The following is a 16724-nucleotide window of genomic DNA, read 5'->3' on the forward strand; positions in this document are numbered from 1 at the left end:
CGACTATTAAAAAGGGCACTAGCCTTTTCAATTTCCAATCGAATGATTCCTTTTTGAATTTTGTACGACAACTTTTTCTATAAAAAAATAACCTTATATGCCCCCAGGGCATAACTTACAACCCTTCCCCTGGGGTCTGTGGGGGAGTGTCATCCTCAAAAACATAATTTCCGGACTTCTTAACTACGTGGAATAAAATGGCTATCTCAAAATTTTGATTGGATGTGTTTGGGGAAATTTCGGGTGTGAGAGGGGTATTAGGTATCCTCTAATCACTTTCTACTATTAAAAAGGGCACAAGCCCTTCTAATTTCCAATCGAATGAGCCCTTTTTGAAGTTTCTAGAACATCACTATCTATAAGAACCTTATATGCCCCAAGGGCATAACTTAAAGCCCTTGCCCCGAGGGCTCTGAGGGGGTTATCATCCTCAAAGACCCAATTTCTAAGATTTTTAACTACGTTGAACAAAATGGCTATCAAAAAATTTTGATTGGATGTATTTGGGGAAAAGGTGGGGTTAGTTTCCCTCAAATCACTTTTGACTATTAAAAGGGGCACTAGCCCTTTGAATTTTCAATCTAATGAGCCCTTTTTCAAGTTTCTCCGACAAAGCTTTCAGTAAAAACCTTATATGCCCCCAGGGCATAATTTACAGTCCTTACGCCGAGGATTGTGGGGTGAGTTTCACCCTCAAAGATATAATTTTTAGGCCGTTCAGCTACTTTGATCAAAATGGCTATCTAAAAATGTTGATGGCATGTGTATGGATAAATGATGGTCGTGGAAGGGGTGTCAGTTGCCTTCCATTCACTTTAGACTATTAAAAATGTCACTAACTATTTCAATTTCAATCAAATGAACCCTTTTTGAAGTTTCTACGACAACGCTTTCTATAAAAACCTTATATGCCCCCAGGGCAAAGCTTACAACCTTTGCCCTGAGGGTTGTGGGGGAGTGTCCTCCTCAAAAACATAATTTCTATCTGAAGGTCAACTACGCTGAACAAAATGGCTATCTCAAAATTTTGATTGGATGTGTTTGGGGAAATGGTGGACGTGGAAGGGGTGTTAGTTGCCTTCCAATCACTTTCGACTATTAGAAAGGGCACAAGCCACTGAAATTTCCAATCGAATGAGCCCATTTCAAAGTTTCTACGACAAGTCCTTCGTTACGAAGTGCCCTGGTATGGAAAAAAAAATTTATACATTGTGCCAACATCGTTCTTTACTTAAAAATTAAATAAAAAAAAACAAGTTTTTTAAACTGAAAGTAAGGTGCGACATTGAAACTTAAAACGAACAGAAATTATTCCGTATATGAAAGGGGCTGTCCCCTCCTCAACGCCTCGCTCTTTATTCCGTATATGAAATGGGCTGTCCCCTCCTCAACGCCTCGCTCTTTACGCTAAAGTTTGACTCTGTCTCACAACTTTATTTTTTAAAACAATAAAAAACTTTAGCGTAAAGAGCTAGGCGTTGAGGAGGGGACAGCCCATTTCATATACGGAATAAAGAGCGAGGCGTTGAGGAGGGGACAGCCCCTTTCATATACGGACTAATTTCTGTTCGTTTTAAGTTTCAATGTCGCACCTTACTTTCAGTTTAAAAAACTTATTTTTTTTATTTAATTTCTGATCGTTTTTTAGTTAATGCAGCTTTTATTTGCATAAAAATTTTACTTTTCTTTTGCTAAATGAATGTCTTTACAAATTAACTTACGTAACTAACTTCTATATTCGTATATTTTTCTTCTGGCAAAAATTCAAAGTTGCAGATTTTTGCAGATATGAGCTTGAAACCTATGTAATAGGGTTTTCTGATACGCTGAATCTGACGTTGTGATTTTCATTAAAATTCTTTCACTTGTAGGGGATGTTTCCCCCTCTTTAAAAAATCGAGTAAATTTCCTCAGGCTTGTAGCCTTTGATGAGTAATACTAAACTTAATAAAATTTATATATTTAGAATCAGCATTATAAACACATTCTTTTGATACATTTATTGACATCAAAATTCCGTTTTTAAAAGTTTCGATTACTATTGAGCCGTATCGCTTGTTTTTTTATTGTTTTTTTTATTACGTATATGTTATTACGTATATGAGGGGTTCTGCCCTTAGTCAATACCACGCTCTTTACGTTAAAAGTTAAAAAAAAATTTGATTCACAAACCCCTGAATCACAAAGGCCGTTTAATTAGAATAGATCGCTCTTTTGAAAGCACTAAAAAAAAACTGTAGCATAAAGAGCGAGGTATTGACTTGGGGGAGAACCCCCTCACATACGTTATAATTTCTGTTCGTTTTAAGTTCTAATATTCCTTCTTACATTTCAGTTGAAAAAACTTGGTTTTTTTTTATTTAATTTCTGATCGTTTTTTAAATAATGCTTGGAAATCCGGCACCCCCTTCATAGAAATGTCCCTTACCCCAAAGGAACATCCTCCACGGAACTATTCTCCCGAGTAACTCCCGCCTCTAGCCCCCCTCCAGAAAAAATCCTTCCTGAAAATGGTTGTATACTTCCCAATAACCAATAAATAATGCTGGCAAGTCCGGCGCCCCCTTCATGGCGATTTCCCTTCCCCCATGAAAACTTCCTTCATGAACAGATCCTCCAACATAACCCCCGACCCACCCTTCCCTCCCACTAGCAGAAAAAAACCTCCTGAAAACTTCTGTATACTTCCGAATAACCAATACTATATGTTAACATTGGGTAAAGTTCATATCTTTTAGCCCTCCCTCTGGGTACTTCGGGGGATTAAGTCATCCCAAAAGACATATTTATCATATTTTCGACCAGGCTGAACAAAATGGCTATCTCAAAATTTTGATCGGGTGACTTTGGTAAAAACACAAGCATGGGAGGGGGCCTAGTTGGCCTCAATTTTTTTGGTCACTTAAAAAGGGAACTAGAAATTTTAATTTCCATTCCAATGAGCCCTCCTAAGATAATCTAGGACTAATGGTTCGATACGATCACCCCTGGTAAAAAAAAAAAAAACAAACAAACAAACAAACAAACAAACAAACAACCACGCATCCGTGATCTTTCTTCTGGCAAAAAATGCAAAATTCCACATTTTTGTAGATAGGAGCTTGAAACCTCTACAGTAGGGTTCTCTGATACGCTTAATATGATGTTGTGTTTTTCATTAAGGTTATATATCTTTTTGTGGGTCTTTCCCCCTTTTTTTGAAAATCAGCCAAATTTTCTCAGGCGCGTAACTTTTGATGGGTAGCTCTAAACTTGATGAAAGTTATATATTTGAAATCAGCATTGAAATCTGATTCTTTTGATATATCTATTGGTATCAAAAACCCGTTTTCTAGAGTTTCGGTTACCATTGAGCCGGGTCGCTCCTTACTTACAGTTCGTTACCACGAACTGTTTGACAGCGCGATTGAGCTGCCTATGATAGTTATTATCTATGTTTCAGTCTACCCATGATTCAATATAAGTTTTAGTGCTACAGATGAACTCAAAAACCGTTATAATCGGCCGTAGCTAGTTGAAACAATCTTAGAAAAAATATTAGAATTGATGGTATGATACCAGGATATTAGAATTCGTAATGAGCAGGTATGGAAAAAGTTCCAAAGCAGCCAGTAGCAGAATTTGATAGAATTCCAAAAGCAGCCAAATCTGCCAACAAATTTCAAAATACCGAAAATTTCACTAGCCCATGAAAACTGCCAAGTAAATCCCTACTCAGTTCAACCCCCACTAACTCACCCCCGATTCAAATGAATAATATATATTTAGTATATGCTATGATGAAGACGACTTAAGTCTAGTTAAAGTCACAGTAATCACAAGCATAGTTTGATAAAAACTGCAAAGCGGACAAAGAAGAGGACGTAAATTATAATTAAGATTATAATCCTTATTATAATCCAAGGCTAGAACATAATTTGCACTTTACTGAAAAAAATACAAATGAATGTGCATTGTCAGTTTAATATACATAAACTGATATTTTGTAATCAAAATGTTAATATTATTTGATATATTAGAGTTATGAAAGTAAGATCGTTTATATTTTTTTCAGTAAAGTGTAAACTATGTTCTGGCCTTGGGAAGGCATAGGGGTTTTGAGCCCAACGTATGTTAATTTCTGCTGGTTTTGAGTTTGACTCGGTTATTTATTGTAATTTCTGTTCGTTTTGGGTTTCACTTATTTATCGATGCTGATTTGTGGTATTTTCACGCTTGGTAGATTATTTGATGTTATTTTTGCTCATTTTTGGTTCAATGGAGCTCTTTACTTTTCTTTGAAAAACTTATTTTGTGGAAAAAGTTTTTTAATTAATTAGTAATAATAACCTTTAGGCTACTTTGATACTGCTTTGTATTTTGATTTACAAAATGATGTTTTTTTTGGTAATTGTAAGCTCTGGAAACCCCGAATTTTAGACATTTTACTGACCCTCGTCATATTCCCCATAAAATTTTTATTAAGGACCATAAGAAAAAGTTCAAAACCAGAGAAAAGAAAATCAAGAATGCGGTTTTATAAGGCCAACGAAAATACTTGACGAAACAATTCTTCAAGAGGACAACCGCTTCTCATCCTCAGCGCTATATGAGAAAGTTTCAAGGAAACATGATCAAACATTTTGAACTGAAATGTAAACAAAACTTTTTGAAAGTAAATGTAATCGAAACAAACCAAATAAAAATAAAATTCAAAAGCAAGTAACACTGAAAGCAAAAACAAAAACAAATATTTATTGTTTTTTCCGTGTTGTAAGGTTTTTAATGCTTCCATTTTGGGTTTTTATTTCATTTTCCTTTGCGTTCCACATTGTTTTTATCATTTTATTCTTATCTGTTTTGTTTTGTTTACATTTACGTTCAAAAAGTGTGAATATGTTTCCTTGAAACTTTCTTATATAGCAGTGAAGATGGGAAGCGGTTGTCCTCCCGAAATATTCGAATTGTTCCGTCCAGTATTTTCGTTGGCTTTTTAAACCCCTCTTCTCAATTTTCTTTTATTTGGTTTCTTATTCTTTATTATGGTAGTCCAATGTGGTTTACAAAATTGTCTTTATTACGGTCACTATCTAGTAAGAGTCAAGCTAGAATGGACCTGGACCACTTAGACAAAGTTACCAATTTTGTCCATTAAATTGTCTGACTAAAAGTAAATTTTCTTTACTTTTTGCAGCAAAAAAAAAAAAAAAAAAAAAAAAAAAAAAAAAAATCCAAAAGTGATTAATATTTATTTTCAGTGAATTAGCTAAAGCCGCAATCGCTGGAGATGAAACAGCTCTGGATGCTCTTGGTCCACGGGTTCGACCCAGAACAGGTAGACTTATGCCAGCGTCAATTGTTCAATCAAAAGGTCTTACGGCAGTATACATAGTGACCAAGACTGGTATGTGCAAAATCACCATTCATTCTTTTTTTTTCTTAAAGTGTAGTATTTGAAAAAGAAAAGAGATATACTCAATAAATATCGATAAATAGTTTCAATATTTTGTAAAAAGCTTACACATGCTATTCTCTGCTCTTTATAAAAAAAATTATTGTTTTAAGAAGTAGAGTTGTGATAAAGAGTCAAACTTTAGCACAAAGAGAGAGGCGCTGAGGAGTGGACAGTCCCTTTCATGTACGGAACAATTTCTGTTCATTTTAAGTTTTAATGTAGCTCTTACTTCAGTTAAAAAAAACCTTGTTTTTTTATATTTAATCTGCTTAAGAATCATGATTTTGGCTAACTATTTATATTTTTGACCAATTTTGCAACAAATCTTAGCAATAGTTATACTATAGAAGTCTGGATGAATGGCTAGGGGGATTTATCGTTCAACTGAAATGATTTGAACGATATTGATGAAAGGTCTGCACACTTTTTTTGGTTTTCTATAGGGCTGGAGCTATCCTTACTTCCATCACGTTATTATGTTGAGTACATTGATCGACCGTTTCATTATAAGAATCTTTTTGTGCTATATTTTGGTTTAACTGCTTGTTTGTTCAAACAAATGGCTTTTAAGGTTATCTATTTAAAAAAAAAAAAATCTGATTTGCCGTTTAAAAAATAAAACAAGACGTTAAGAATCGCGAGAACCATAATTGTTTCAGGTTGAGGTTCTTTTGGTTCTGAAACTTTAATGTTTCTTCACGGCCTGAAAATTTATGCAGCTCAACATAATTTTTTTTTCACACTATGAATCAATACAACTGGATTTTTTCAAGCATATTTTGTTCTGGATAAGCTCCCCTTATTCCCCCAAGTCTTGTCCTAAAATCTACTTAATATGCCCGTTCAATATTCCCTCAAAGCATATGGTGAATCCCTTAAGCTGTTAATTTATACCCTTAGGCGTACCTGAGATATCGCAGATACATCCTTTTAACAACCCAGATGTACGTAGTATCTTAAAATAGCCCAACATCCCGTGCAAATTTCTTTGAAATTGTCATCTTAATGTCCAAAGGCATTCCTGAGATATTGCAGGTACGCCCATTTGACAACCTGGATGTAAATACTGAGTTTGTTTTAGCCCAACATCATCCTTAATATTTCATGAAGGTTTCAGCTTCATACCTTAGCCGCTCCTGAGACATTGTAGATACGCAATTTTTACAACCTGGATGAGCGTAGTGTCTTTGGTTTTGTTCCACATACCCCTCAGCATTCCCTGACAGTTTTAGCTTAATACCCTTTGCTGCCCCTGAGGTATTGTAGGTACGGTGTTTTGGCAAAATTGCTTGGCTCTTCCTGAGATGCACCCTTTTTACGACCTGAATGCACATAGTGATTTTGTTTCACGTCCCTCTCAACATTCTTTGAAAGTTTGAAACAATCACTCTTTGTTGTTCCTGAGATATTTAAGGTATGCCTTTTCGATAACCTGGATGCACATATTTTCCTTTGTTTTAGTTCAATATCCCCCTGAACATTCCCTGAAAGTTTAATATCTTAGATGCTGATGACATGTTGCATATGCGCCCTGTTGGATAACCTGGATGTAAATAGTGGGTTTCGATTTAGTTCATTATGTCCTAGAAATCCCAACAATTACAGATTCAGCCTCTTGACAAAAATGTTGCACAGACTGTTTTTTCGATCAGTTCAATATCTCCGTCAACATGCGCTGAAAGTTTCAAGTTAATGCCCTTAGCCGTTACTGATGCATTGCAGATGCGCCCTTTTGACCAATTGGATTCGCTGCAATTACTGTATTTTCATTTAGTCCAACACCCCCCCCTAAACAATTCCCTGAAATTTTTAACTTGATACCCTTATCCGTTTCTGAGATATTGCGTTCTTTTGACAACCTGGACGTGCATAGATCTTTGATGCAGTTCAACGTCACCCCCCGTAATTTTCCCTGGAAGTTTCAATTTAGTACACATAGCTGTCCCTCAGATATTGCAGATCCACTCCTTTGACAACCTTAAAATAATCTTTTAGTAGCCTTAGCTGTTTTTGAGATATTACGGATACGCCGTTTTGAAAACATGAATGTATATAGTTTCTTTGAGTTTATTTCAACATCCCCGTCAACATGAACTGAAAGTTGCAACTTAACACCCTTAGCCATTCCTTAGATATTGCAGATACGCCCTTTTGGCAACCTGGGGGCACATAGTGTCTTTTGATTTGGTTCGATGTCCCCCTACACATTCCCTGAAAGTTTCAACTTAATACCCTTAGCCGTTCCCAGAATATTGTGAGTGGGCCCTTTTGACAAGTTGGTTGGGAATAGCGTCTTTTGTTTTAGTTTCACATCCCCCTAAACAAGTCTTGAAAGTTTAGCTTAATATCCTTAGATGTTTCTGAAATGTCGCAAATGCGCCCTGTTGACAACCTGGAACCAAAGAGTGTGTTTTGATTCAGTTCAACATTCCTAGAAGTTTTAACTTAATAACCTTAGCGATACCCCATGTGTTGTACCCTTTTGACCACATGGATGTATATAGTGTCTTTTCATTCAGCTCAACATCCCCCTTAACATCCCCAAAATCTTAATTTAATACCCTCAACCTTTTCTGAGATTAATTTAAAACATTTTTTAACAAAACAAGTTTTTCAAAGAAATGTAAAGAGCTCCATTAAACCAAAAATGGATACTTCAAATACGGGAGACTAAAAATAGCCTGTGACGCTAAATCTACTCATGTTACTGATGGTACTCCAAATATGGGAGAAAAAAAATAGCCCGAGACATAACCTGTGTACTAGAGTTATTACCTGAATATACCATGTCCATGAGGCCCGAAATACCGCTCATAGCAGCCAGAACCAATATCATGACAAATTTTTGATGTCATTAATATTTGTAAGGGTATAAAATACAGAGAGAACATCTTGATTATACTCGTATCTTTGACAAGATATATATTAGCAATGATGAGTAGTATGTTTACACTATTAGAAGTTGATTGTGCAGTTGGTAGCAACAGCAGTGATGCAAAGACGAGAGTAGCATACATAGCAGTAGAAATTACAAGAGGATCTCGACTAAGCTTTGAATGGGATGATGTGTATGCAAGATATTTGATATCATTGAGTAAATTAAAATTGGAGTAGATATGCTTTGCAGTAAAAGTTGATATAATGCATATACATTGACTTCAAGCTGCGTTAAATGCAATAGTAAAATATATTGAAGAGAATAAATTGTGTCAGTAATTGAATGTTGTAATTATATACATAATAAAAAAAATTTCTAAATCGAAGATTTTTTTTTCTTAATAGATTTTTAGTAGGTTACCGAATATTCTTGAAATAGAAAGAATCCTGCTTAGTCTGAAGTAAGCAGTGAGAGTGATAGGATTGAAAAATGGATGGATTTGAGAAAAAAAAGTTATGATGAATCTTGTGATTATGGAAAAACGTTTGATCCCGGATGATGAATTTCTAGAGTTATCTCTTCAAAGGTAAATATTTTCTCAAAGAATACTTGACGGTATAATGAGAAATGATTCTCCATCATTGGAATTTTGTATGCAACTTTTACGATGTGGGTCAAACATATTTACTTAATTTACTGATATATTAATTGAAACAAAACAAAATGATATTGTGGACTTGCTTTTGAACACACTGGCTTAGAAATTGAAGTCTCTATCCAAATCAGAACAATAAATAAATCGAGAACTTAGAAGATCTTTTTCAAACAGGTTTTGTGATGTCAAAAGATTACTCCTTTCTCTCCTCTCTCTCTTTCTCTCTACCTCTCTCTTGAACATTCTATTTATCGATAGATCGTAGATCAGTTTCATTTTATCTGTGAGAGAGTTAAAACTGGAAAATAAAATGTTTTATACGTGCCCACTATGCATGTACACTGGGCAGCTGGTCATCATGTGAGAATTGTACAATTATTGATGAGTATGATGAAAAGTGTAGATTATGCAATCCATGTAAATTGTATAGAGAATATGCAGTACAAGTTCAAGATTGTAATTCCTGTCTTGAAGAGATGTGCGACTTTCACCCTAGAGGACACCCATGCTCCAGTTGTCACTATGATAAATGTGATCAGTGGGAGAATATCTACCCTGGTATGATTGGAAAGAACCCTAAACAACATTTTAGTTTATTTCTAAAAGATTGGTATCGTCGTGGTTTTAAATTGTTTTAGGAGGAAGAATCAGGTGTAAGATTCAAATGTTGGAGTAACAAGACAATTTGGTTTCTACGCCATCGTTGTAAAGATAATGGCTACTATGACTATAGATCTACTGATTTTTATTTAGCAAATTGAAACACGTGAATTTTACAGTATAACTGAAATTTGCATCATTAACTATAAGACAGGTACAATAAGAGCGAAGCTACATTGTACTGTTGTAAATGTGACCCTGACTTTGCAATTCATCATGATCAAAATACAGCAAATTAAGATAATCTACCACCATTAGTTGTTCTCGACAGTTGCCTATACATAGAAAAAGAAGAAATATAAAGAGTTATATATATATATATATATATATATATATATATATATATATATATATATATATATATATATATATATATATATATATATATATATATATATATATATATATATATATATATATATATATATATATATATATACATTTTTGTTTTATTAAAAAACAAATTTATATACATTTTTAGAAAATTTTATTCGTTGGGGACTAAAATCAATACTATAGAGGTATGAAAGTATATTTTCCACTATGAAGTCATTCAGGCAAGGACTGTCTACGTAAATATTGAGAAAATCGTTGTATGTATAGCCACGGCATCTGAAAACGAAACATAGTAGTGCATGAAAACCAGAGATTTTAGTTGTTAAATCTTGCACTCTCTTCTGGTTTTGAATATTATTTTCCCCACTGCTTTCAATAAAGTTGTTGATGTGCGGATCGTAGAATTTCTATGGTAGGCCGAGAGGATAAAAAATTCTTCACTGTTTGAAAGGTGCATAGCCAATGACCTGGTCTTTACGCTCGATGGACTGCTATTAACAATGCTAATGGGATTGTTAACACTTTGAATATTTTTCAAGGAATTCCGATGATATACAATAAGAATTGTATCACAAGATATATTCAATAGATATCTAGATATCTAGTGAATAATCCGGAGGTTCATTATTTTGTGAATGAACCGAAAAGTTAATTATTTTGTCGTATATAAATATCCTAGTTTAAATTTTATTATTTTAGTATTTCTACTGAAGACGGTTGCTGTATATGTGATTGAAATATCTGGAATTTTGTACCTGTTTTTTCACTCTCTAAAATAAATGGATTCATCCTCATTTGAAAGTTTGTTTGTTCATCATAGAACGGCAGTGTGTTTAAAGAAAACAACTCCTAATTATAGGTGTTACGTGGAAAATACGTCGTATATATGGGGAAACGAGTCCAACCAAGTAAACAACTATAAAATCAACATTTGCTTTGCAATTATTAGACACGGAAGGCTTTGCCACCTTCATTGGAAATTTGTTTTACATTTGGGTGAGATTAGAGAAGAAAATGTACATCAAGAACTTTGAATGAACTTTGTCAATGAACTCTCTCTGAAAACAAATCTAGTGAATAATCCGGAGGTTCTTTATTTCGTGAATGACCCGAAAAGTTATTTATTTTGTTGTATATAAACATCCTAGTTTAAATTTTATTATTTTAGTATTTATACTGAAGACGGTCGCTGAATATGTGATGGAAATATCTGGGCTTTTGTACCTGTTTTTTCACTGTCTAAATAAATGGATTTATCCCCATTTGAAAGTTTATTTCTTTGTCATAGAACGGCAGTGTGGTCTAAGAAAACGACACCTAATTAAAAGTGTTACGTGGAAAATCCATCGTATATATGGGGAAATTAGTCCAACCCAGTAAACAACTATAAACTCAACATTTAGTTTGCAATTAGAAGACACGGAAGGGTTTGCCACCTTCATTGGAAATTTGTTTTACATTTGGACAAGATTAAAGAAGGAAATTTACATCAAGAATTTGAATGAACTTTGTCAATGAACTTTCTCTGAAAATAATCTAGTTAATAATCTGGAGGTTCATTTTTTTGTTAATGACCCGAAAAGTTATTTATTTTGTTGTATATAAATATCCTAGATTAAGTTTTATTATATTAGTATTTCTACTGAAGACAGTCGCTGTATATGTGATCGAAATATCTGGACTTTTGTACCTGTTTTGTCACTGTATAAATAAATGAATTTATCCCCATTTGAAAGTTTATTTGTTCATCATAGAACGGCAGTGTGGTCGAAGAAAACAACTCCTAATTATAGGTGTTACGTGGAGAATACGATGGTGATTTGTGATAGTTTTACGCTTGGAAGATTATTTGACTTTATTTCTGCTCATTTTTGGTTTAATGGAGCTCATTACTTTTCTTTAAAAAACTTGTTCGTGGCAAAAGTTCTTAAAATTAATTTATGTTTTTTCTTGATATACTCATTTTCATGGAAACAATATTTTGTATCTTTTCGGTTTTTCTATGAGAATCAATAGTTCGGCTTGCTATTCTTATGTTGGAAAAACTTTTTCAACAATTTTTAATCTTGACACAAATAGCATTGTTTAATTTAATTTTATACCTCTTCAAGTTGACCTGAAAAAACAACTTAATATCCTTCCCAAAAAATTCCATCTTTGCTCTTTGACAACTTGGATACACTTAGACTCTTTTGATTTATTTAAATTGTAAGAGCAGAAGTAGTTATAATAGTAGACCCGAAAGTTTCAACTTAATACCCCCATTTGTTCTCGATGTATTTCTGAGTTGGCAACCAGATACACAGTAACTTTTATTCAGTTTTAAAGCACCATTTAACTTTAAAGCATAATGGGCCAATTTTATAAGTTTTGGGCGTTGAAATGCACAATATCCCTAGAGACATAGTTACTGAACCGTTCTACTTTTCTGAACATAATGGCTGTTTCAAAGTTTTGACTGGATGTGCTTAGAAAATGAATGGGCTTGGGAGGAGGCCTGCTTGCCCTCCAGTCACTTTTGATTCTTAAAAAGGACACTAGAACTTTTAGTTTCCAATCAAATTAGCTCCTTTAAAAGTTTCAATGATATTGCAAGCTATGATAGAGCGGTGGTGCCTATAAATATTGCTTATATGACCTTTTGAAAACCTGCGTGCATATAGTTCTTTCGTTTAATTGAAACCCCCAAAATGTTCTCTAAAACTCTCACCTTAATATCCTTGGCGTTATTAGTTACAGTAACTTTAGTTGTAGTATTAATAGTATACACCTAGTGCCTTCTGGCTAGTTCAAAATCCGCTACAACTTACTCTTAAAGGTCTAGGTTAATAATGTAAGCTGTTCTTAAAATGTTTCTTTGTCACCTATTTTGAAAATCTACCTGCTCATAGCTCGTTTTGATTTAGTTCAACCTCCGCCTAAATATTCCTTGACAGCTTTACCTTAATACTCTTAGCTTGTGTAGTAATTATAGTCGTAGTAGCATTAGTAGCAGTATGCGCAAAGGACCTTTAGTTTCTTCAACATCCCCTTCAACCAGGGTTGCCAGCCGATGAAAAATTCACTAGATTCTTGAAAAAGATCACTAGAAATCACTAGATTATTGACTATAAATCACTAGATATTATAAGAATTATAATACTTTTTATCATTGTAATTAATAATTGTTTCGTTTCGTTACCATGTTCTATGCAGGCGACCTACAGGAAGGGCGTAAACTTAACCCTCTAGATGGGGAAAAATACCTTTAGATTGAGGTTTTGTTTTTCTCAAGTGAAAATTACCCTTGAAATTTTGAATAATGCCTTGTTGCAACTTTATGCAGAGAATAGAACAAAATCCTTGCTTCCTCTTGTATTTGCCAAATTGGTACCCTTGGCTTATACCCTGATCACGGAAAATTGGTTATCTGTGATCTAATCGACATATTTCCTTTTTCTTTTTAGTTTTTTTCCCTTGTCGATTCAAAACTTCTGTTTTTTTCCCAAAAAATATAGAAACTATTTTTTTTTACTCTAGTTGAGCTAATATAATTACTGGGACACCAGCAACGATTTTGAAAATGGTCTTTTTATATTTTAATGTCCCACCCTTCACAAATTTCGATAAACATCGGTTTTATTGCTTCTTTAATAAAAAAAAGAGGTTCTTGTTAATTATACGGAACACACCCAACAAGTAAAGTTATGTTAAACCTAATTAAATATGTCAAAATATGGTGAAAACATAACACTTTATTTTATATAATAACATAATTTGGGATGTGTATTTGCACATTAAGGGAGTGTGGGGGTAAAGTAACAGTAGTATGCTAGAATGCACTCCGGCCAGTGATTGCGTAATATGCCTTACCAGGGTCATAGTAAGCTATCTAGTACCACGACCAGTGATTGCGTAATATGCCTTACCACGGGCCAGGCATCTATTATAATCTATTCTGGTTCAAGTTTTTTCTGACACAATTAACTGAATTTCTATTTCATGGTATACTAGTTTTTTTTTAGGTTAGATCCGTCTCGGAAAAACAGGTGTATCTTTTTAGATGCCAATTATTTTTTGTATATATTCAAGTTTCAAATTAGATTCCTCAACAGTTTTGAATAGTTTATTGAACATAACACAATTGACATTTTTTGTAAGCATTTACATAGAAAATGGATAATTCAAAGCAATTTCTGGTGAGTAAAAATTTTCTCATTATTATAATAAAAAAAGAAATTGTCTTGTCATTAAGTTAAGGAAGAAATTCTTTCCTTACACTAGAACTAAGGGTACTTGTATACTTAGAAGCCTATTGTTTTTAGGAGCTGAAACCTCTAAATAATTCTCTTATAGGTTGAAGCTTACGGCGGCTTTTTTTTTTAAAGGGTGTTTTTTAAAAAAATTACAGGCCAGTCTTCATTTAAGGTGTGATTTTTATCATGATCAGTTAACCTTTTTAGGGATGTTTTTGAAAAAATTGCTTATCTATATTTAAAAAAAAATTTTTTACACTACTTTAAATTCCTAATATAAACTTAATTATTTTCCAAACCCAAAATGCATTTTTTTTTAAAGGAAGTGGACATATGCAATACCCCCCTTCTGAAAAGAGGGCAAGATATAGCGAATGTATATTAATGCAAGCTACAAGACCATCATTAATCAAATTCGCTGCTAGAACTACACACGACCTGGACCAGCCAATGGCCGCGAATCTTTTAATGACAGGGTCCTCTGACTCCAGTGTTAGCTCCATGTCAGCTGGAAGGAACTTGAAAAGGGAATGGAGTGCCTTATATAATGCCTCAGCTCAGCCTACTGAAGAATTTGAGCTTAACCCCCCTCAAGTTTTGCCAAGGAGTTCAGATATAGAAGCCCATTCAGAATTTTTAAGTATATACATAATTTTTTTTTGTTTCTATCCCTATTTTCAAAATAAGGTAAATTTTCTCAGGCGCATAGCTTTTGATGAGTAAAACTTAAAATTTGTTTCTAAAAAACTATTTCATTTTCTTTCATTAACCAAATTAGCTGGTATATGTATAAAGGAATGATTATCATGCATTTATATAACAAAAAAAAAACCTAACCTCTTAAATTCTACCAAATATGAATTATAATGCAATAATTCAAATTTTCATTTTAGACAAAAAAAAACTATCTATTTTGAAAAAAACGAAAGCGAAAACAATTTGCTAATATACAGTTGACGCGCACTTTTAAACTGGTATTTTTGCGCTAATGCATTTGCATACATCCGCTACCTTATCAGATCTACCATCGCTTTTTAATCCGATTTGAATTCTAAGTGGGTCGCATGCAAAGCGGACTTTAAATAGCAAGATGTATATCTTCGATAAGCAATTAACACAGGAAAAAAGGTTTTTTGATAATTTCCAAATATGTCTTCACAGCAATGTTAAGAAATATTATTTGGGTGAACCCGTTTTTGATCATTTCATTGAAGCACTTAGGTGTTTTCGAAAAAGAATTTGAGTCTGTTCTATTTGAACTGTGTTGTGAAGTCCGATACCCCCAACTCGAAAGGGTATCAATCCTCCTATATTGAAGAGCACTCCTGGTTCCCACGGTTCCACCCCGGGAGAGGGGAGGGAGGGAGGGTTCTAAAAAAGGACCATCCAACATATTAATTGTTGATATGGATGGAGAAAACAGTTCTTCTCTCTTACAAACATTTATTTAGCCCAGGTCAACTTCAAACAAATCTGTTGGCAAAAGACACAGGAAAATACGGATTATTGAGAAGGTAGAACCATCACCAATTAACAGCTGGGGTTCCTGTCAGTTAACTGAAGCCAAGGGGCAAATGTTCAGAGGGAATACTACGTCAGTTAAACGATTGTCAAAGATCAGTCAGAATCATAATAACTAGACTCCAAACCTTAACTCAGATACATCGTTTGCATTTTTATTTTAAAAAATTTTTGGAATAAAACATTTTTTTTTTTTTTATAAGTATGATTGTTTATTTGTTTTTTTTTTCAGGGGTGACTGTATCGACCCAGAGGTCCTAGAATATTGAGAGAGGTCTCATTCAAATAGAAATTAAAAGTTCTAGTGTCCTTTTTAAGTGACCTAAGGATTTGGACGGTAACTAAGCCCCCTCCTAGGATCATTTTTTCCCAAAGTCACCGGATTAAAAGTTTGAAATTACAATATTTATTCAAAAAAATCTAATAACTATGTCTTTGAGGATTATTTAATCCTTCACCTGCCCGGGTGGTGGAATGCATTTTTTGTGATTTGCCCATTTTTTGAATTTTGCTGTGTTTTTTGGGATTTATAGATATGTTTTCAGTTTTTTTTTTGTGGTCGAGGGAGGCTGGGGGGGAGGGAGTTACGTGGTAAGATCTCTCAATGGAGGAATTTTTCATGGGGGAAGAGAAATTTTCTATGTGGGTGATGTCAGATTTCCCAGCACTATTTAAAAACGATAAGAAACTAAATTTTAAACTAAAATTTAAACTAGAAACTAGTTTAAATAAATAGAACTTTCAGTTGAAAGTTTTTCAGCTGAAAGTAAGGAGCAACTTTAAAACTTAAAAAGAACAGAAATTATTTCGTATATGAGGGGGTTTGCCCCCATTCGTCAATACCTCACTCTTTAGGCTAAAGTTTGTTTATTGCTTTCAAAAGAGCTATTTATTCTAAATAAGCGTCTATTTTGCTTGAGGGTTCATTTTTTGATAAGTGAAACAAAATTTTAAATTAGCGGGAACGGCGCGAGGTTGAGGAGGAGGGACCCCCCCCTCATCTAT

At 33.9% G+C, this 16724-nt stretch overlaps 1 protein-coding gene across 1 annotated transcript in view; it reads left to right on the top strand.

The window, feature by feature from the left end:
- The window catches only part of LOC148944286 (intraflagellar transport protein 140 homolog), a 254533-nt gene that overhangs the window by 14252 nt on the left and 223557 nt on the right, over window positions 1–16724 (top strand). The window contains exon 4 of the mRNA XM_089099895.1: window positions 5238–5383. Within this exon, the coding sequence (XP_088956021.1) occupies window positions 5238–5383 (146 nt within the window). The remainder of the gene's footprint in view (window positions 1–5237; window positions 5384–16724) is intronic.

This window comes from Artemia sp. Qi Xiang Cuo, chromosome 14, assembly GCF_049724085.1.
Source record: "Artemia sp. Qi Xiang Cuo chromosome 14, ASM4972408v1, whole genome shotgun sequence".
Lineage (NCBI taxonomy): Eukaryota > Metazoa > Arthropoda > Branchiopoda > Anostraca > Artemiidae > Artemia > Artemia sp. Qi Xiang Cuo.